Below are 21128 nucleotides of genomic sequence, written 5' to 3' on the forward strand. Positions count from 1 at the left end.
GTCAGGTAATCAAAGAAATATGTACTCACTCTGATCATAAAAAAATAACATAGCATACAATTCAACTTGGTTGCTTCTATCAAATACAAATTATTATTTTGATTTAACCTTCTATTGTTATCATGTCAAATTAACTGAGTTCACCAAATAACACAACATACAGTCTAACTTGGTTGCTTCACAAATTAGTCATGATCTTGTACTTATCACAATCAAATCTCCAATCATAATAGAACAATTGAACCTGGCTCTGAATCTCGCATAGTTCTGAGCTCAGCAATGGCATGTCTGTGCCGACGGCCACCCGCCCTGTTGCCAACATTAATCTCCAGAAGCTGGTATCTACATGGTTGCAATGTGCTCAAGCTGGCCACCCGTAGTCACTCCAATCATACAATACAAACTAAAAGTGATTCGAAGAAGTAGCCAGGGAAGTAGATGAGGAGGTGGTGCTGAGAGAGAGAGGATGGAAAGGCCGCAACGGGCCGCAATCTCCCACACGGGAGATCATAGACCAAACCCACCACCAGCACCTTCTCCTCCCACCATCTCCTCTGCCACCTCTGTGCCACTGCGGGTGCTCGCGTGGCTTGAAGATGGAGATGAGGAAGACCCGTTGCGAGTTGGTGTGCCGCTCCTCTACGTGGTGGTGTCCACGACGGCGGTGGCGCCACTGGGTTCCATACGGCGATGAAGCCGTCGCTGAGACCGCCCGCGAGGAGGGGGTCATGCTCGTGGTGGCGGTTTCCCGCCTTCTAGCCTAGGGTGTGGCGGAGGGGAAAGATCTGGGATGGGAGAGGCAGCGGCGGGCGAGAGGTAGCATGGCGTGGGAGAGAGGGGCGGCTTGCGTGCACGAAGAGGAAAGGCAGCGAAAGGAAGGAAAGGAGGTTCCCTTTGTCTCCGTCTCTGTTTTACCGGGAGAGGTGTTATCTAGGAAGGTTTTTCTCACAAAAAAACATCGTTTCAAACAACCATGAGCCCATGGCGAGCCAATCGGGAAGACCGGGTGAGCGATTAAACAGTGCATGGATGCCGCCAGGGATCGCCATTCACGCGACGCTTAATGGGTTTGATGGTAGTAGATGCTCTTAGCGATTTTTTTTCACTAATAGGAGCAAGTCGGCCTTAGAGAGGGTTGGTTATTATTTGTAGTATATAATATTTTGAAGGCCATCTAAACTTGGAAAGTCCAGATTCAGTGCTTGGATCCAAAACGTACCAACAGATTTTATGTCTTGATTGTATTGTTAATGTATATATATCCTAAACTAAAGCGTGTCATCTAATTCACTATGCTCCTTACTTTTGAAGCTTTGCCATTCAACTGAGCTGTTCAATTTTGGATTGATTTATGATTTGGACCGACGAGCTCTCATTTAGTTAGGGGATTTAATTCATGATTTTTACTAGGACAATGTATCTCAAATTAATGGCAGCAACCAATCCGTAAAAATACATCAGGCTTGTGCACCCTCTCGCCATCTAAAAAAAAAGCTCCAACAAGTGACACTGTGACACAAATAAAATACATGCGGACACCAAAGTAAAAAACTTCTCCACATAATTATTGGTTGAAACACAAAATCACACCGTCAAGAAAGTCCACCGAAACACCGCATCATGGAAAAGAAAACATACTTCATCACCTTCCCCACATGGTAAACCAACAACATCAACAACGCAGTGTAACGCGTACAACCCTTAGTGCATATGTAAGTACGTACGATGGACATATTCTCACCCTGGTGGTTGGCTGTTCATATGCATATTCAAAATCTTCAAGGTTAATCAACTTTATGATAAAATATATACTTCGGGGCAAAACGTCACAGGGTCCGATGTTCATCTCATGTACTATTCCGAAGTATTTATCATAATACTCTCACTTAATATATATGTAACTATAAAAAATGACCGCATAAGACAATTCGACGGTGTTACTCGGCTTAGAGGAATGTAAGCCTGAGTGACTGAAAAATTGCACCTGGCTTACAGCCCCACACACGGCGGCAAGCTATTTTCATGTAGTGAAAGTTCGAAATAGGTCATTCCGCAATATTATTTTTTTGGAAACGCAATAAAGGAGTATATGTGTATATATGCTAGGTCTCTCCTTCACGATGAAGCTCCTCACGTTTCTTCGACAAGTTTACTAAGAAAACCCGGTGGACAATTCAAAACTAACAGAGCGCGCCAAAACTAACACAGGAGTTGCTCTATCCTCTAGGGCAGCAGGTTGATCTTCCCACTGCTCTTCTCCGCGATGACGAAGGTCCGCACCATGTCCTCGACGGGCTCCCAGACAACCTTCCGCCATAGCTCCTGCACCCCTTCGCCGTCAGCCATCCGCGCCAGCACCTCTGTGCAGTCCACCCGCCGGACGTCCCACCCCTCCAGCGTGCTCAGCCGCCGGATCTTCTCCACCTGCTCCAGCACCAGCCCGAACGTGTTAACCTTGATATCCTCCACCGCTCTCCCCAGCATCGCCGGTGCGCCGTCGTCATCGCCGTCGCTCGCGCGTCGCAGGTACGCGTCCATCTCCGGCAGGCCGATGGCGCGGCGCACGCCCCGGGTGTAGCTGGCGTCCGGGTCGAACGCCGCGCGTGCCTCTTCCACCAGCCCGCGCCGCACCATATCGTCCACCCGTACGGCCGTGGACCGGCGGAGGACTTCCGGCGCGGCGTCAAGCCAGACGAAGAGGCAGTCATGGGAGGAGCGGAAGGCGCCGCCGTCTCCTTCGACGAGCGCATTGACGTACCGGTTGGAGCCGCCGGCCACCACGGGGAGGCCGCCGTTGGAGAGAACGCGCTTGATCGCGTCAGCCGCCTCCCTGCAGAAGTCGTCGACGGTGAAGTCAGCGTCGGGGCACGGCACGCAGCCGAGGAGGTGGTGCGGCACGCCCGCGCACTCCTCGTCCGTCACCTTGTTGGTGATCACGGGGAGGCCAGCGTACACCTGGATCTTATCCGAGTTGATCACCTCGCCGCCGAAGCGCGCCGCCAGGGCGATGGCCAGCTTGGACTTGCCCGTGGAAGTCGCGCCCAGCACGAACACCACCTTGGGCTTGCCGCCGCGTCGCTGCTCCATCACGGCGGCGCCCATGAATTGTTGGTACGTAGGTGGAGGGCGTGATTGCCGGATTGTTGAAAGCGACGCGACCGGGACGCTGGCTTGTATAGGAACACGCATGCACGAATATGGAATGGTATAAATACGAGGATTTCTCCCATAATTTTGGTTTATACCACATCAATGCTAGGGATACCGCATTTACTTTCCATATTTACTTCATTGAGAATACACCAGTTATAATATTATCATGGGACATGATTAACATCAACAGGCGGATTATAGCGCTCGCGTCCGCCGTCTTGGTTGCGCGCCACGTGCCTACTGGACTACCTCTCTTCCTCAACCTCTGTCCCATACGCAGCAACGCCCGCCTCGTCCACCACCATCTCCTTCAGGAACGCCCGCCATGGCCGCCACCATCTTAAGCTCCTGCAGCAACGTACGCCCGCCTCGGCCGTGCCCGTGACCACCTCAAGCTCCTGCAGCAACGCCCGCCTTAGCCGTAGCCGGCCATGGCCGCCACCACCTCAAGCTCCTCCTGCCGTCAACACCATCCCCTTCACGTCACGGTCTCTATTAGCAAAAAAAAAGGTAACATGTACTCTGTTGCACAAAAATCTGCAACATGACCCCTGTTGCAAAAGGGTTTCTTCAATCGATATCTAAAATTTCTGCAATAAAACTGTTGTTACGAAAAAATTCTCCAACTAGATCTTTGTTGCAAACAAAAAAAATCTACAACAAGACCTTTGTTGCGACAAATTTCTGCAGCAAGACAAAAAATAAAGAAGTACATATTTGGATGATTACAACAAGCTGGTTGTTGTGAAGGGCCTTCTACGGCACTACCCTTGTTGCAAAGAAGTGGCTGCTTACATACGGGGTATATCGAACAGCCGTTAACATGTACATCAAAATGGTCAGCGAGCCGGCAAATCTTTTCTAATTATCCGTCGGCCGACGCATAGAGCGCTCCAGTTTTCGCTTTCATTTCTTTCTTGAAGAAGAAAGCAGAGGCAAACTCCCCTCCAGTAGCGACCTCAATCTTGGTAATTCATTTTAGGCTTTACTAGCTTAGATTTTTAGGTGTTAATCGTCTTGACTTCAGCAGTGCTGAATAAAGAATCTTCAGATCCTTCCCCGGCGAGGCATCAGCCAGTTGGGTGGGTTTAGAAACCAGTATGTTCAAGTAAAGATGGCGTGGCGGCGGCATCCTCATGGTGGATTTGTATCCGCGGGCTCCGCCGTTGCAACGACGTTTGCTCCAGCATCGGTGAGGAGCTTGGAAGGTAGTCCAGGAGCGGGTGCAAACTGTGGTCTGCATTGATGACATCTGGAAGATGGTGGATCGTGTGTTGCGTCCGTGGTTCATGGATGCCAGGTATGGTTTTCTTCTCTGACGTCTTAGTCATGCGGGGCTGCAAGATCTGGAGGTCAATGGCGTATCCGAGGAGTTGCCCCGGCCTGATTCGTTCAACGGTAATGGTTTCGCCTTTGGTGAACCACCTTGGAGGTTCGCAAAGCTGCATATCAGCGATGGAGCCGCGTCGAGCACAGGTGAGCAGGTGACCCATCATTTTTTTTTCTTTGGTGGCTATTGTGATGCTAGAGACAGGTGACGGATGTTGGTGTCAAGCTCAGGGATTTTTTTGATCTTAATTGTAATTTTCCTTCTTGGTTGAAATCCCTTTGTGCAAAGACTTGTACTATGATTCTTATATGACATAAATGAGGCATGTATTATCATGAAAAAAAAGAACAAACCAAAACAATTTAGGAGCGTACTATATTTGTTATATGAGATTTTTTTCTGAAACTTTTGTTATACGAAAATATTAAAATCTGGCATTCGCTGGTTAAGCATGGCGAATCAAATTTCTTTTGAAAAAAAGTTTCTCCTTAGCCAAAAGACACATCTGCCGCCTTCTTTAGGCGCCAGGTGCCCTCAAGGTCCCAGTCAAGGAAACAAGAGACTTATCTCTTGTCAACACGTTTTTGCACATTATTTTTCCTTGCAAAATTTTCTTCAACATTATCTATTTTACAAAGTTCTTCCGCAACATAACTGTTGTTACAAAAAAAAAGGTAAAGACGGAAAGAAATCTGCAACATGACCTATGTTGCAAAAAAAAAAACCTGCAACAGAACCTATATTGCAAAAAAAAATACACAACACAACCTCTATTGCAAATATTTCTGCAACCAAATCTTTGTTGTAAAGTAGAAGAAGACGATCAGATTGCATCAGATCCGATAGCTCGCAAGATGGCATATCTTTTAGAAAGATCGGTTGGCCGACGCGCAACAACCCCATTTCTTTTAGCAAGCAATCCTTGCGACAACAAAACTTTATCATAAAAACTGTTAGTTTTGCCATACTAGCTAAAGAAAATTGGCCTCCTCGCGATAACATAATTTGCCATAAAAAACCTTTCATTTTACCAAGCTTAAGAATCTGACATTGCTCATTGTCAAAGTATCTTTTTTTATAAATGGTGGATATTATTGACTCAAACTGAAGCATCAAGCGAATACAAACACAATGAGCACACACCCAGTCTCAGCATAATTAGAATGCACATAGTCAATTGCCAACACATACAAACTTGCCCGCGAATAGCAAAGTCTTGTAAGACCAATGCTATGTAGGGACATGGAAAAGAAGGAAAAAGAACCCCCAAAGTGATTGGATCCGTGATCAACAAACTACAACAATGATCATGTTTGCACCGACCATCCTATGACATCACACGGACGATGAGATTTTTCAACAGCAACGCCTTCAGGAAAGAAGCAGTGCCTAATCGCCGCCGTCATCGGATTCAACCATCGAAGGCCAGAATCGGATTTTCACACCAAAGAACCAGTCTGAACATATCCGAATAATGCCTTCAACAAGGTAACGACGTAAAAACCTCTCCATTGCTAGGTATAACTGACACAGGTCAGACATAGGCTTTCACCCCGGAGCTCGAGACCGGATGCTCGAATAGCATGTGTTGTCGCCATCACTTTTCCTCGATTCTAGCAGATACATGTGATGTGTGACCACCTAGCTGCACAACTATTCCTCTACGTCAAAGTGTTATATTAGAGGGATCTACCAGGTGGCAAACCCGGTAAGCAATCTCAAACCTTGATATATGCAAAAATATTGGAGGGATCTAAACAGTGATCACTACAAGCACAACGACGATCGTGCTAAATGGGTCGGCCCGCTAGTATGTTGCCGATTTCGTAATTAGTATGAGTGATACATAACTATCGCGTTGGTAAGGATGGCCGTTCGCATTTAATAAATAAAGCCCACTCGTTACCTCGGAAAAAAAACTTGTTGCCATGGCCCAGCGTCAGCCTTGATTTGGTTTACGGATTACGTAGACTTAATGAAACTTCAGTTTATAAGGGAAAACAAACTTGATCAAACATATTGTAATAAAAATATTAGAACTTCAATTTATTTAAAAAAGAGATAGTAGCTTTTCTCATAGGAGACAAACTTTACAGTAAAAATGTAGATGCTCACATACACGTACATACACTCAACCATATAAACGCATGCATGCACAGTCTACCCCTATGAATACCTTCGAGATACCAATGAAGTCATTATGGAAACCTTCATAGTCTAGGAAACATCTTCTCCTATGTACCGTGCGCTCACACATTCTGAGGTACTAGTGAGTAATAACAAGAAAATTTGGAAGTCCAAGATTCCACTAAAAGTGAAATTTTTCATGTGGTATCTTTGTAAGGGAGTTGTGTTGACCAAAGACAACCTCGCACGACGCAACTGGCCACGGAGTAAGAAGTGTTGTTTTTGTAGTCATGACGAGACAATCAAACACCTCTTTTTCCAATGCAAGTTTGCACGTTCTACGTGGTCAATCATCCAAATAGCGTCAAATTTATATCCGCCCACAAGTGTTGCCAATATATTTGGTCACTGGTTGGACGATATTCCAAATAGGTTTAAAGCGCTTATAAGGGTGGGAGCGTACGCCTTAATTTGGTCGCTCTGGCTATGTAGAAACGATTTGGTTTTTAATAAAAAAAATGCTTCTCCTCTGCAGGTTATTTTCCGTTGTACGCAATCGCTTCATACATGGTCTATGCTACAACGATCGGAGCACCAATCGCTGTTCAAGGCGGTGTGTACGCGGTTGAAGCAGGTGGCTACGGAGGTTTTTTCCCAACATGGGTGGCAGCATAACCTCCGGATCGATCCACCACCACCTTCGACATAGGCATAGTGTCGGTCTATAGGACTTTACTGTTGCCGATATGTCGGTTTATATTTCATGTTTTTTGTCAGACTTTTGGATTTGGCTGTGTGCATCTCAGTTATGCAGAGGCCGGGTGTTACTCATAATGTTTTGTATCGCCCTTTATCGAAAAGGAAACATCTTCTCCTACTGAACGCACATCGTTGAAAGGCTTGTCCAGGAAAACCTGACCATTAGCGTCAAGTATAGAACTTGAACTCTGATAGGGTGGTTTCATCATAAGAAACCTAACCATGCTCAGTTCGCATATATAGGAGACAAACTTTAACTGATGTTCGGTCCACTATATATATGCATGTTCAAAGACACTTTGTTTCCCCGCATAAAAGAGAGAGAAAAACCGCCACGTTCAGTAACACGTACTAACAGCCTTTGGAAGCTCTAAAAGTAAATGTTTTCTAACAATGCAATTTTATTCTTAGAACATAAGTTTTGATGAAATAGCAGGAACATAGATGTGCTCAATAGTCAATACGACAGTCAGAGTTTCAACCAAGACCTTCGTGGCCTCTCAACCGAGGCATGCTTTGCTACTTAGGTGGGCGCCCATTTTGGCTTCTGACACAAGATAGCCCTCCTAAGAGAAACAGCAAAAGGATGTTCTGTAACAAATGTAAAATCTATTTGACTGTCAAATAGCTCTCCTGTTACAAATGGCAAATTTTGCTGACAGGTTATTATGCCAATGGATGTGGAGGTGGTATACATCGTAGATCATGCCTGTTCCACTAGAACAAATAGCTTTCACATATCAGAAACTTGGCGACAGCAAAAGGTACATCAAATAAGTGGAATAAAGGTGACATAATTCCACTCATTTACCTAGAGCTAACAGCCCACTGAACAAAGAACTGGGAAACAATGAGGAAGATGGCACAAAGTGTGTACTTGATCCATGTTTCCCAGCCACCATGAACTCGCCGAGGAGCAACAGGCACCGCGAGGATAGCTGTGCCTTGCATACCGTAGCGATCCCTGCATCGTCGGCTTCTATCGAACATGCCAGTGCTCTTGGTGTACGAGAAGTACAAGGAACCACCATGCAATTTCGCATAAACATGATCAGCTGCATCTTTGATGAGGCGCCCATAGCGCGCGGTGGATGAGGAGCATCTGTCCAGTAGGTCCTCACTGCCGATAATCTCCAATCTCCTGAGAGTGAATGACTGTTTCTTCTGGAGCCATTCTGGGAGCTGGGCTGTGGGTTCGTCCAAATGCAAGAGGCGCAACAGAGGAACATCCTGCACAGTATCCAGGTGTGTACAGTTCACGATTTCCAATTCCTCCAGTCTACGGAGGTTAAATATCCTCTTCAGATTGGAACTATCGTGAACTTGCAGCTCCTTAAGTGCTAGCAGGTTCTCGATATTTTGAAGCGCATCAGCATGGTGTATCTTCAAGCTTTTCAATGCCGTGCAGTGCTGGAGCCACGAGGGGACAGAAATCATACTGGGGCATCCATCAAGCTGTAATCTCTCAAGTAAAGGCATGTCTGTATCTACAAGACCAGACCATGACACCATACTCTGCATCCTCCCTAGGAATAGCTGCTCCAACAATGGAAATGCCACACCGGTTGCTGGCGCCCCACGCAGCTCATAGTTGATCTCAGTCAACAAGCTAAAGCCTATGATAGCCAGGAATTTGAGATTCATCATCTCACCGAGAGCTGGTAGGCGCTGACAGTGGACGCAGCCATCAAGCGTCAGCCGCTGCAGCACTGTAAGATGAGAAACTGAGAACCAAGATGGAAATCCATTGCCATAATAACCATCTATCTTGAGAGAAGTCAAACTCTGAGGAGGTCTGAGTGCATCGAACACATCTTTCATATGCTCTTGAATATCAACTGGTGGTCGGTCGACAGAACTACAGCACAGCTCGAGCTCTCTGAGATTATCCATTTCCTGCAATCTTGATTGGTGTGCATCTTCTATGCTTGATGCCCTGCCAAGCCTTACTATCTGGAGGCTTGTAAGGTTGCACAGTGCATGTAATTCTTTAAGTGTCCGACCATGGTTAGCTGGAAAAAAACCATGCAAGCAGTTGAGTTCTGTCAGTTTGACTAGTTTGAAACGGACATCATTTAGCTCTGGTGCCCCCGAGAAGTCGAGGCCCCTCAAATTTTCCAGACGGCCAACATGACTGGTTATTTGTGTGAGGCAAGGACAGTTTTGGAGGATCAGAAACTGCAGCATCATCAGATTCCCAATACTCCGAGGAAGCTTTCTTATTTTAGTATTCGAAAGATTCAGATACCTAAGTTGCAGCAATCTTCCCAGCATTTTGGGAATGGTCTCAACTTGTGTGTCTCTAAGGTCCAGTACTCTTAGGTTTGGAAACCTTTCAATGATAAGGTCCAAGCTGCTTCTTCTGAGTGGGCTTGCAGACACAAAGAGTGTCCTCAAACGAGTGACATAAACCGGGATGGCCTCTATTGCTTCTTCATCTGTGATGCATAGGCGCCATGGTTTACTGGTACTACTGATACGACTAGGATTATCCACACAGTTCTCGTCACCTGACCGATAGAGTGCAAATGATCTCAGTAGAGTAGGCATCTTTGCTCCCACCACACCTTTAGCTTCATGCTCAGGCAGAAGAAGACCCCTCTCTATTAATTCCTGGTAGCAACTTTCAGCCGCCTCTTCTAAATTTGGACTGCCCTCAAAGAACCCCTCTGCAATCCACTGCTGCGTGGCACACTGTTGCTTGATCACAAATTGCTCCGGGTATAAAGAGCAGTAGAGGAAACAGCGCTTGACGCGATACTTCAACTCCATGTATGTTGTATCAATGGTGTCCCTTATCCCTGGATATGAGGAAATGATATCTTGTGAATGTATGCTCTCCCATTCATCTTCCCGGGATCTGCCCCTTAGATTCCATCCAATTGTTTTAATCGCCATCGGAACGCCACTGCACTTTTGCACGATACTTCTTCCAACATCCTGAATCTTCCCAGTGGTTACAGTCCCTCCCAGATTAGCGGTTTTGTGGAGCAACAACCAGCCATCATCCCCATTCAAACACTTGACACGGTGAAAATGGGTCACCCCCATCGTCCTTGCGACATTCTCGTCACGTGTTGTTACAATGACTTTGCAGCCACAACGGCGGAATGCTTCATTTGCAGCCAGCAACTGGTTCCAATCGTCTGCTTTCCGCACATTATCAATGACCAAGAGCAGGTTCCTGGTAGAACCATTCAGATAGCGGCGTAACACCTCACGTTGCTCCGACATTCTTGCCCTTCTCTTAAATGTGTCACCAGACCATATTGTGATGCATCTGGAGTCGTTGGAGATATTTACCCATAACCTGGTTCTAAACCTACCTCTCATCTCATGGTATATCTTGAGTGCAAGAGTACTCTTACCAACTCCAACAGTTCCAACTATGGCGAAAAGAACATGGGCGCCTTCTCCACCTCTCCGTAGCAGATTAACAAGATCATTGCAGTCACTGCCAACACCTCTACCTATTGTATTGGACTCATTGTAATGAGGAGCAACTTCGCTGTCTATTCCTGACTGATCTTCTGCAGCTAGTCCTAACTGTTGTATTACCGGTATGATTGTATCCAGTTTCTTGTTTAGTTCCTGTATATCATTTCCAATCTGGCATCTGATATGAACTTCCTTGACACACTTACATATAGAGGCAGCATCCCAGTCCTGCAGCAACAAACAAAATTCAATATGTGACACAAAACACCACATGTACCCATCACACGCAAATCAATACACTGAGTAAGGACCTGTCTGGTTTTCAGGTTCTGCCAAAAAGCAGGAATTCGTTGAAGTAGATTTTGAGCATAACGACCTAGCATCATGTTTGGTTCGAGTAGATACATACAACTTGCTTTTTTTTTAAACTCATAAGATGAACTACAATAACTGAAGCCTGTTTTGCTAAATGCTATCCGCAGAATATCTAAATTCGTATTACTAAAACTTTCTATGCAATAATTGCTTAAAAATGTGGATACTTCTCAGATGATGGATCAAACAAGTAACATTCCCTTATCAATATAAAGTGTCATGCTTTTCGGTGTAAAACCTATAAGTATAGGCCAAGGGGTATGATACTTCTCAGATGATGGATCAAACAAGTATGATTGCAAGATGTCAAAGGATAAGTTCACACCCACAATACACAACGGAAGAAACTTAAAAATGAGTTCTGAGTTCTGACAAACCTATAAGCAAACCCCCGAAATCCAAACGGGTGTGGTTCATGTTCAAGTGAAAGAATAAAGTCAAGTGTTCCGTTGTGCATTGCGTTCATATAGATTAATGGTCAAACTGTCGCCTTGACATTGTCGATGTCCAAAATGACTTCTTTTTTTAGTTGATTAGGTAGTGCTAGACTGCTAGGTAAGGACTTCATTGGTAGAAATGCTAAACGCATGGATCAGCCATGTGACACAATTCTTTTGAATTTTGACATTTTGCACCTATTTCTAGCTTACACTAGGAAAATTCTGACTCATATATACTGCTGTGGAAAGTGAAAATATTCATGAAATCTTATTGCCCTTGACAATGACAACTGCAGCCTGGCCAACATGTCAATGTCATACTACCTCCGTCCCAAAACAAGTGTCTCAAGCTTAGTACAATTTTGTAGTATTAGAGTTAGTACAAAGTTGAGACACTTATTTTGAAACGGAGGGAGTATGTACTAACTTACTAAGTGATATCATTACTAATACAAAAATTATAAAAAAAGACTAGATAGATGGGCAATTAGCGACCCATCTGCCACCCTACCTACCAGATACCAAGGTTGTTAGTAAAACCTAGCAACAAAACAGAGAAAATACGTCGGATCAATATCTAAAAACAGAGAAGCAAAACAAGTGTGCACTCATGGGTGACAGTATGATGGGGAGGCATGATATGAGCAGGAGAGGTGCTTGTATCGTAGAGTATATGCATTTTTCTGAAGCAAACAATGTAATATTTTCAACCCATGCCTAAGCACCAGCTATTCCACATTACAGCACCAATTTAGGCATCCTCATTCAAACATGCATCAACCAAACATCGGCTAGATGGAGATTTGGAGCTTTTTCGATAAAGGGAATATATTAATATCACGAAGATACCAATTACACCCAGCCTCTGTACCAACAAGATGTCCAAAGGCATCAAGGATACACACAGCGAAAAGGAAAATAAAAAAAAACAAAAGAAAAAAGATCCCGCCACGGTGTTCACACTAGCAACGGCAGCACTCTAACAACCACTGAAAGACAACACCCGGATTACAAAAGAGGTTCTCCAAAAGCAACGCCTCCAAGAAGGAAACAATGCACAAGCATTGTCGTTGTCCGATCGAAGATCTTGAATTTTCACCCTGGAGAAAGTCTGAAATCACTCAAAAACAATGCCTTCAAAAAGGCCATTGCCAGGTACAACCAATAAAGGCCAAACCTTGGGTTTTCACCTTGAGATTCGAGACTTGGTACTCAAGGAGTACCACCAAAATTGCAGTCCTCCGGTGCTGCCGCCGCGCTTGTCGAGACCGCTGTCGCAAGTCACCAAACACCTAGCACGCAGTCTTCATCACATCCAATACACACCAAAGACCAAACCTGAAGAGTAGGCAGTCGGCCAGAGTTGCGGCGGTGGCAGAGAACCGCTGCCAAGCACAGCATATGTCATGGTTTGGATTAATCTATTTCAGTCCCGGTCAACCCAAGCAGCCCGACTGAGACAGAAGTAACTGAGGTCCAAGTGGTCCCCAGTCGAAGAGCACCGAGCGCAACCGGCGCATATCAGCTTCACCGAGCGGCGGCGGAAGCGCCATGGGAGGAGGGGATCGAGGCTGGCGGCGCGGGGGTCAGGATGAACCGGCGTCAGCGATCCGGCGGAAACCCGAGAAGGCGAGGGGAATGGATAGGCGCGTTGTTACTCGTTCTTTTTACCCTCTTATCTGGCGAACGTTCGCTGAAGAAAAACTGCCATCCCACAAACAACTGAAAATGCCATCAAAATCGTGCCAAAATCCACCTATTCCCCGCGTTTTTTAGGGATACTCGTTTTTTATTTGATAACGATCCGGCTTTTGAAAGCCGTGAAAGCAGAGTATTTTTGTTCGAACTTGTGAAATGAGTTGTTGTTTTTTCTAGAAATGTTCAAAACCCGACCTTTGATTTTTAGGCATGAGTGACAAATCAAATGTTTTTCATGACAATTTATGTTGATGCGCGGATAGAAAATTTAGTTAGCGAGCACGACAATTTTCTGAAAAGAAAAATATGAATTGAAGCAGATTTGCCATGCTCGCCAACTAAACTTGGCACCCTTGATAAACATAATTTCCCATAAAGTTTTGATTTGCTATGCCTAAAAAACTGACATTCGATGAGTATTCGGATCCCTTTTCTAAAGGCCGAAGGCCATAATATTAACCATCACAAGTCCTTACAAACACATCCTTAAAGAAGCAAAAAATGCGTCCAAATTCTTAGGGTGTCGAAATCTTCTTCCTTTTGCATCCACCGGCGGCGCCGTGCGTAAAGCTTGTTATTGTCTCTGGGCATCTGTATCGATGAAGCGAACTTGTTTATACCCAAGAGTTCCTGGAAGCAATTGCCAGGAAGTCGTCGATGCATACCAGAAAACGCTAATGGAAATCGTCGTCTCGAAGAAAAAAGACGATAAGTGTGTGCAGATAATCTAAAAGGCCATGAGCAAAGGCCGTCATCACGGCGCTATGACCAAGACGCACAAAGTGTCAGCCCAAATCTGAAGGAATCCACGCAAACCTGACACTGCCTCTTAGATGGTTAAATGGACCGCATTATGCCACCCTAAAAACCAGGGAGGGCTCGGACTCATATCAACTCCAAACTCATGAGCTTTGAAAGTTGTTGCAGGACGCTACAAGACTTTGGCCTGACCTCTTAAAAGTGAAATAATTTTCACATCGTTCTTTTTTCAAATCTTGGGCTTGAGGGTCGCCGTTCTGGAACAGGATCCATGCGGTGACGCATGCATTTGCCTTGGTGGCCAAATTTGAAATAATGAGCATCAATAACAAAGATGATAAGAATTTCTAAAACTTTAAAAGAAATCATATGTGATATCAGATCAGTGTCCCATCATGTCCGTCTTTGGCCAACATCCCAACGCCGCCGGACTATGGGAAAGAGGACTCTAACAAATACATACTTACAAATAGCTAAATGCAGTAAAGAAAGTTGAATCCTAACAAACATAAAAATGATTATTGATAGAATAGAGTTGTACTAGCATTGAGACCAACAGGGTATATGCACAGCTAAATTATAGGGGCTTCTCTAATTCGAAGGAATTTTACATAACTTTTGGAGAATTTGAGTCCTTTAGGAAATTTTCCTAGCACACAGTTTCAGAGGAAATATTTCATTCACTCGAACCTCTTTGTTTAGCTATTTTATTTTTGATGTAGCATCAAAACTCTTTGGTCCAAATTCATGTGATTTTCTAATTCTATAGAATTCAAGATTCCATGCCATTCCAATATCGTTTTTCTTCCTACTGCTATTTATGATGATCCAAATTCATGTGGTTTTTAAATTCTGTAGGATTTAAGATGACATGTTATTCAATCTCGTTTTTCTTCCTACTCCAACATTATGAGAATCCTGCTAACCAAACAGGCCCTAACAAACATAACATTAATTCTTTATAGGATGAGTATACCAACATGAAATGTGAAATTGTTTTGAGTATAACAAACTTGTGGCTTCCATAGCTTCTAGTCATTTAGGGAAGCATCAAAGCTAAAACTTTCATAGATGTAGGGCCAAGGTGAGATATGGTTAATATATATTTGGTGTATGAAAAAAGATTACTAATTCTGCGACAAGGCCTCTCATTCCTGGTAGGGCAAGAGAAACCATTGAAAAGTTGCTAAACATGGTTAAATTTTTCGGCATTGGGATAGATATCCCTTTAGTTTTTTGTGTTGGCATAAGGAAGTCACCAAAGGATGAGTATGTGGTGCATGTGAATCCCTACCTCCTCTTCCTATTATCGCTGTCTCTTTTCTTCAGTGATGCTCCTTCTACCCTACGGTTGCCTTCTTCTTTTGATGTCTCCATCTATCTCTTCTTGCTCCACCTCTCCTCCACCATGGAATCATTTCAGAGACCCGACATCCTCACAAGGCATTCATTTAAGCCTAGAGAGGCACCGCTCAACTTTGACCTTGCCGTCAAGGATAATCAAGCTCTCCCTCTCGTAGCCCCTATTGATCTCTTCCCACCGGACAAAGACCGGAGAATTGGTGATATAGTATATTGTTATATGTTTTGCATAATACATTTCACTGGCTTATTTGCAGATAATGGGTGCATGTGCTTTTGCTAATCCCAAGTTGTCTCGGACTTTCTTATTTCTTTTCAAAGGTAGCCCACTTGAACAAGTTTTCATTAAGCCGCAAAGCTATAAAGTAGTTTTAGATCATAGGGTAGAGCACATGCACATGCCGGCGGTAAAAGCGATGAGATGTTGGTCCAAAAGCAAAATAAATGAAAATCGGGGAGGATGACGTGCGGCGAAGCCTTAGTCCAAGGTTGCAAAGCTTTGCACCCCATGCCTCGGGGATTGTCTTGCAGATGAAGTGCGAGTAGCACCCGTGTCAAAGGAGGAAGTCGACAACAGTGTTACTGTCGACATCCGTGGGGAGCAGCAGATCATCACAGGAAACCTTGGCCTTCCGGCTCTTCCACACACTCCAGAGCACCACAACAACTGCGGTGTTACGCGGGCGGGGAAGGGGCCGGAATCATCAAGTTGGTGTTTTTTTTTAAAAAGGAGGTCATCCCCGGCCTCTGCATCGGAGAGATGCATGCGGTCACTTTATTAAAAACGACAAAAGAAACAAAGTCTGGTCTGCATAGTATATCTCATAAAAAAGGAGCAAATAAATAAAGAGTACAAATCTCAAAGCCGCATCCGGTGGACGCAAGTTATACTTACCAATAAATTGAAGTTGCATTTTTTAGAGCCAATTATTTTTTAGTACGAGAAAACTTTCGATTTATTCATCGATTAGTCCACCAGCGCCGATTGATGATTCGGGCGAGAAAAAGGAAGTGCAGCTAACCTGTGGTCGCGAAGTTCCCACTTCAATCCTGAAGAGGTCGATTATGGTCTCCGCCTCATACGCAATTTCTCTGAGCTTCTTGAGTCGGTGGTCGGCCGCTTCGGACTGAGCCAGGATCCGGTGCCCCTCTGCATCTCCGATCAAAGCCATTATACTGAGAAGTCGCCTCTCGAGGATGTCGATGTCCTTCTTGACGCACGCCACTTTTACGATCATAGCGATGCCTCCATCCGCCAGTGACCTGATAACACCCGCGATGATCCCGTTCAAAATCACGGTGCTCTCCATGTTATCTCTGCAAATAACGGTCACCAGTTTCAGAATCTCAGTACAGTTACAAGAAAATCTCTTTGAGGGAGAGCCAACCTAGACTCCTAAAGTACCAAGGAATGGATGGAAATGGAACTAACTGGTAGTACCAACAGGAACACCGGAGCCGCAGCTGCTGGTGAATCGGTGCGCCTGTGGATCGGCAATGGCGCTCCGGCCTTCCAGGAGCTCTGCGGGATTTTATCCGAGATGAGGATCAAGAATGCGGGGTTCAACTTACAAACAAAGCATTAGCATTAGCTTGCCTCGCTTTGGATCGAGATGATGGTGTGATTTGTGTCAGAGCGCGATTGTCCTGTGCTGCGTAGGTCGTGACTTGTCACCCTTTGCGGGTCAACTCTGTAGTCGCGAGGCCTTCACAAAAAATAATCGTCCTCTGGCAAGATTCCTGTGGATCGTGAGCCGGCCAGCTCGATCGGAGAAGTTTTAATGACAAATCGAGTAGTGACAAATGATTTACTAATCGTCAATCATCGGCTTTTGTACTACTAGATGGAACCTTCCCATATCTCCCCCACGATCCTCCCACATAGCAGGTTCAAATAAACGAACCAGCAGATCTGATAATCGGAATATGTGACAGCTGGGGGGAGGGGGGGCTTTAATGACAAATCGAGTAGTGACAAATGATTAGTTAATCGTCAATCATCGGCTGTTGTACTACTACATGGAACCTTCCCATGTCTCCACGATTCGCACGGTGGAGGTTTGAAGGCAACTTAATCATGGGAATCTGTGACAGCTGAAATGAGCTAGATAAATATTAAGAAGAAATCGTCGATGTGATCTCAACTGCTCAGGGCCTATGCCTTAAAAAAAACTATTCAGGACTATTTAGCACGACTGAATTTTAATGGTTTCTTTGATCCGTAGGATATCCGAAGGACATGTAAAAGCTCGGGAATAGAACGTCAGACCATCTTGAATACTACAACATCGCATGGATGTTTGATGGTACGAAGGAAATATAATTAGGATTATTCACCATTGGTTGGAGTGGATGGTATTTTTTGCTATGAAATCTATTGCAATTGAATCCTTGGAAAAAAATCCATGGATGGCATTACTATAGATCAACTAGCCCCTGTAGAAGAAAATTCTAAGGATTCGAATCCTCTTAAACTCCACTAAAAATCCTTTGAGTCAAAGAGGCCCTTGAGGGGACACTTAAAACCTCTTTTTTTGAATCGAAGGGGTTTTCCCTTTTTTTAGAAAAGGAGGAATCACCCCCGGCCTCTGCATCTGGGAGATGCATGCGGCCATATTATCTATTATTAACAAATACCTTACAAAGAAATACAACAGTAAGCCCGAGGCCACCATCTAGACGACATCTGTCGCTACTCCTATCCTCTTGATGAAGGGGTGCCGAATGTCCGGGCCAAATACCAAACAGACATCGCACAAAAGCTTAACATCTAACGCCGGATGCCCCATCCAAGCCACATAGGCGGGATTGGGTAACACTCCGGTCCGGCGCACTCTCAGTGAGTACCACACGCACACGCTGCAAAGGGCCGTCACCTCCGTCTTCCCTCGATCCATCCTCAAAGCATGTACTGACGCATCGACCTTGTCAGGCCTCTCTGCCATCGACGCCACCACGACGCCAGACAACATCGACCTCCTGCGCGTGTCCATCGCCACACCTCTAACGCCAAGCCTCCACTGCTCCATCCGCCGAGAACCGCCGCCATGAATATGTAGAAATAAACACTGCCCCACCGAAAAAGCCATCCGCTGGTCCCTCAAGCCCGAGTGCCTCTCCAAGAATGCCGCCCCCAAGGGGGTAACGACACATGAATGCCGCCGTCATCTGATCAGCTGATCTAGGGTTTCCCCCGGAGGTATTGGGTGGGGTTGGGAGTTTCACCTCGATGATGCCTTCATGAAGGAAACGATGATAAGGGCATCGTCATCACCGGCTCCGGCCAACGACCGAAGACCAAGTTTTCACCCGGATCCGTCCCAAGAAATCCACCTGACAACCTGTGCACTGTCTCGACCGCCTTCAAAGCCCCAGATCTAGCCGCCTAGATCCGGCGACCAACCGCAACAACAGTGCCACCGTAGGAGCCCTGGCGCACCGGCCACTGCCTGAGTGCGCCACCACTGGAGCCTGGGAGGAGGGCTCTCACCCCACCTCGCCAGACCGCGAGAGCCGCCGAGATGAACCCGCACACTCATCACCGTCTCTGATCTGAACCAATCCGCGGCAAAACCACGAGATCGGCGATGCAGATCCGCCTTGGATAGGGACATCACCACGCCATGCCACCGCGGGAAGCCTGAGCTTCACCTGCCGCCACCTTCCAGGGCCGCCGCCAACAGGCCGAGCCACCGGCCACCGCGACCAAGGCCGCCATGACCCCACGAGCCCATCGAACGACCGATGCCACCAGATCTTCCTCGGAACCTAGCAGGTCCGCCGCCCCCGCCCAGCACCACGCCGCCGCCTTGCGCCGTCGCCTAGACGCGCCGCCGCGACGCAGACCGGGGGAGATCGCCCCGGCGCCATGGTGACCCGCCTCACCTGATCTGGCGCGGGAGGGAAGAGAGCCTCCGCCGCCGCCATCAGCTGCCTAGGGCTTCACTCGGTGACCTCCTCTAGCGGCGGCGGAGGGGAGGGGGAGGATGGACATGCCCGGCGGCGGGGGCTAGGGTTTCCACCCGAGCCGCCCTAGCGGGAGGGCGACCTAAAATTGGGGGAGAATTTCACTTCCCGGCCTCTGCATCAACTAGGGATGCATACGACCATTTTAGTATGAGTACCAAGATAAGCATGGTCCTTAGAATTTTTTAAATGAGTATCAAGATATTTTTTGACAAGTGGTTCCACCATAAACCAAGCTTGATCCTCAATAAATGGGGGAAAACCCTTGTGCATCACCTGTCAATTCTAGGAATTGAACTCGGGTCGTTAGGCTGCACAACCACATGCCTAACCACCGAGCCAAGGCTCTCTTTGCAAGGGGTTTCCCCCTTCCTGCCCACCACTTTTATTAAAAAGCAGAGGCAAAAGCACCAAACTGGCACAGTTCATAGCTCTCGGCCACAGTCACAGTAGCTCCGGCAGAAATGACTTATTACAGTTTTTTCACTGAACTTTTGTTGCATAGAACACTAGGAAGTTCAAACAGGAGCACAACGATCACATGATCAGGCTCCTGGATAAGACTACTTAGCATACGAATCACCCCACGTTATCCTAAGCAGCTCTCCTCGATGGTGGTCAAGCAGACGAAGACATTCGAGGAGCAATGCAGCCTGAGCATCGACGCAGAGCGTCTTCCATTGATGCACCAACGCCCCCATGATCATTAGAAAACATTTTATGCTTCGCCCTGAAACACAAATTCATTTCGAAGAAGCCATAAGCCCCACAAAGTAGTAGAAGTAAAAATGTTAACTACAACAACCTTCTTATCTTTCTTCCAGTAGTGGGACAAATCATAAAAGCAGCATGGCATAGGTATTGCAAGAATTGCAGCCATGATTTTCCAAGTTTGCGATGCAACAATGCAACCAAAAACAAGTGTGGAACGGAAATTCAATTCGGCTCCGGGAGCACGTGCTCCCGGGCCCAAAAATAATTTTTGAAATGTCAAAAATATTAAGACAAATTTTTTATGTGTTGTTAGTCACATCCAAATGGTACCTGCAAATTTTGAGGCAAAAAGGCTAAGCATTTTGGCATGTGCAGAAAAAACAAAATGAACACCAAATGTTACCCCCAAATGTCACCCCAAATTTGTTTTTTTTCACCAACAAAACACCGCTGCTCCGTTTCGCATGAAAATTGTCAAGCATCCTTGCAACACTAACACTAACATCCACTGAAATTTCAGATTTTTTTTGAAAACATTTACTTTTTTTTCGCGTTACTGTTCGCCCCGGAGCATGTGCTCCTGGGAGCCAAAACGCCACTCCTAGTGTTGAATGCTTTTTGCTTCATTACATAAAACACAAGATAGGTCAGCCACATGGCACCTCTTAGCTAAATTATCTCTAGTTAAACTCTTATTATTAAGATCAGCCGCCGTAAAACACAAATATTTGGAGGGATTTAAATTTTCCATATATAATCTTTAAGCTCATGAGAAATACCTCCAAAGCTAATCATCTTATAAAATGATTTAACAGAATAAACCTGAGAAGTCTCAAACAACCAAACATGAGTATCCCCCCTACCAGTAAGATCAACTTTTTCCACCAAACTAACCAACTCAATCCAATCAGCATACAAATGCTCATCTACACATCTTCTAAAGTGAGTATTAGCTCAGAGCCATCCCAAACCTGAGCGATAGAAGCATTTTGTTGCTGACAGATCAG

At 45.6% G+C, this 21128-nt stretch overlaps 2 protein-coding genes across 3 annotated transcripts; both read right to left on the reverse strand.

Annotated features, from left to right (window-relative positions):
* Positions 1 to 2223: 2223 nt before the first annotated feature.
* LOC109787247 (adenylate isopentenyltransferase 3, chloroplastic-like) lies at positions 2224 to 3087 on the reverse strand. Its single transcript, XM_020345804.1, has one exon. The coding sequence runs from the start codon at positions 3085 to 3087 to the stop codon at positions 2224 to 2226; it is 864 nt and encodes a 287-aa protein (XP_020201393.1).
* A 4099-nt stretch (positions 3088 to 7186) lies between these two features.
* LOC109787293 (putative disease resistance protein RGA3) lies at positions 7187 to 17168 on the reverse strand. 2 transcript variants are annotated; one of them, XM_045228881.2, is made up of 3 exons: positions 16883 to 17168; positions 16464 to 16758; positions 7187 to 11035 (listed from the first exon to the last, which is right to left on the reverse strand). In XM_045228881.2, exons 2-3 carry the CDS (start codon positions 16749 to 16751, stop codon positions 8177 to 8179), a joined length of 3147 nt encoding a protein of 1048 aa, XP_045084816.1. In that variant the 5' UTR covers positions 16752 to 16758; positions 16883 to 17168; the 3' UTR covers positions 7187 to 8176. The 2 variants fall into 2 exon arrangements, with proteins under 2 accessions (XP_045084816.1, XP_020201438.1); XM_020345849.4 differs by having other exon boundaries at positions 16874 to 17168.
* Between the last annotated feature and the right edge of the window lie 3960 nt (positions 17169 to 21128).

The sequence above is a fragment of the Aegilops tauschii genome, chromosome 5 (assembly GCF_002575655.3).
Source record: "Aegilops tauschii subsp. strangulata cultivar AL8/78 chromosome 5, Aet v6.0, whole genome shotgun sequence".
In the NCBI taxonomy this organism is placed as follows: domain Eukaryota; kingdom Viridiplantae; phylum Streptophyta; class Magnoliopsida; order Poales; family Poaceae; genus Aegilops; species Aegilops tauschii.

What these genes read in the sequence shown, in the direction of transcription:
- LOC109787247 (XM_020345804.1), bottom strand. Translation starts at nt 3,087, where the DNA reads ATGGAGCAGCGACGCGGCGGCAAGCCCAAGGTGGTGTTCGTGCTGGGC.
- LOC109787293 (XM_045228881.2), bottom strand. Translation starts at nt 16,751, where the DNA reads ATGGAGAGCACCGTGATTTTGAACGGGATCATCGCGGGTGTTATCAGG. An exon ending in TGGGAACTTCGCGACCACAG is followed by an intron (nt 11,036 to 16,463) that starts GTTAGCTGCACT and finishes TTGTTGCTGCAG; the next exon opens with GACTGGGATGCTGCCTCTAT.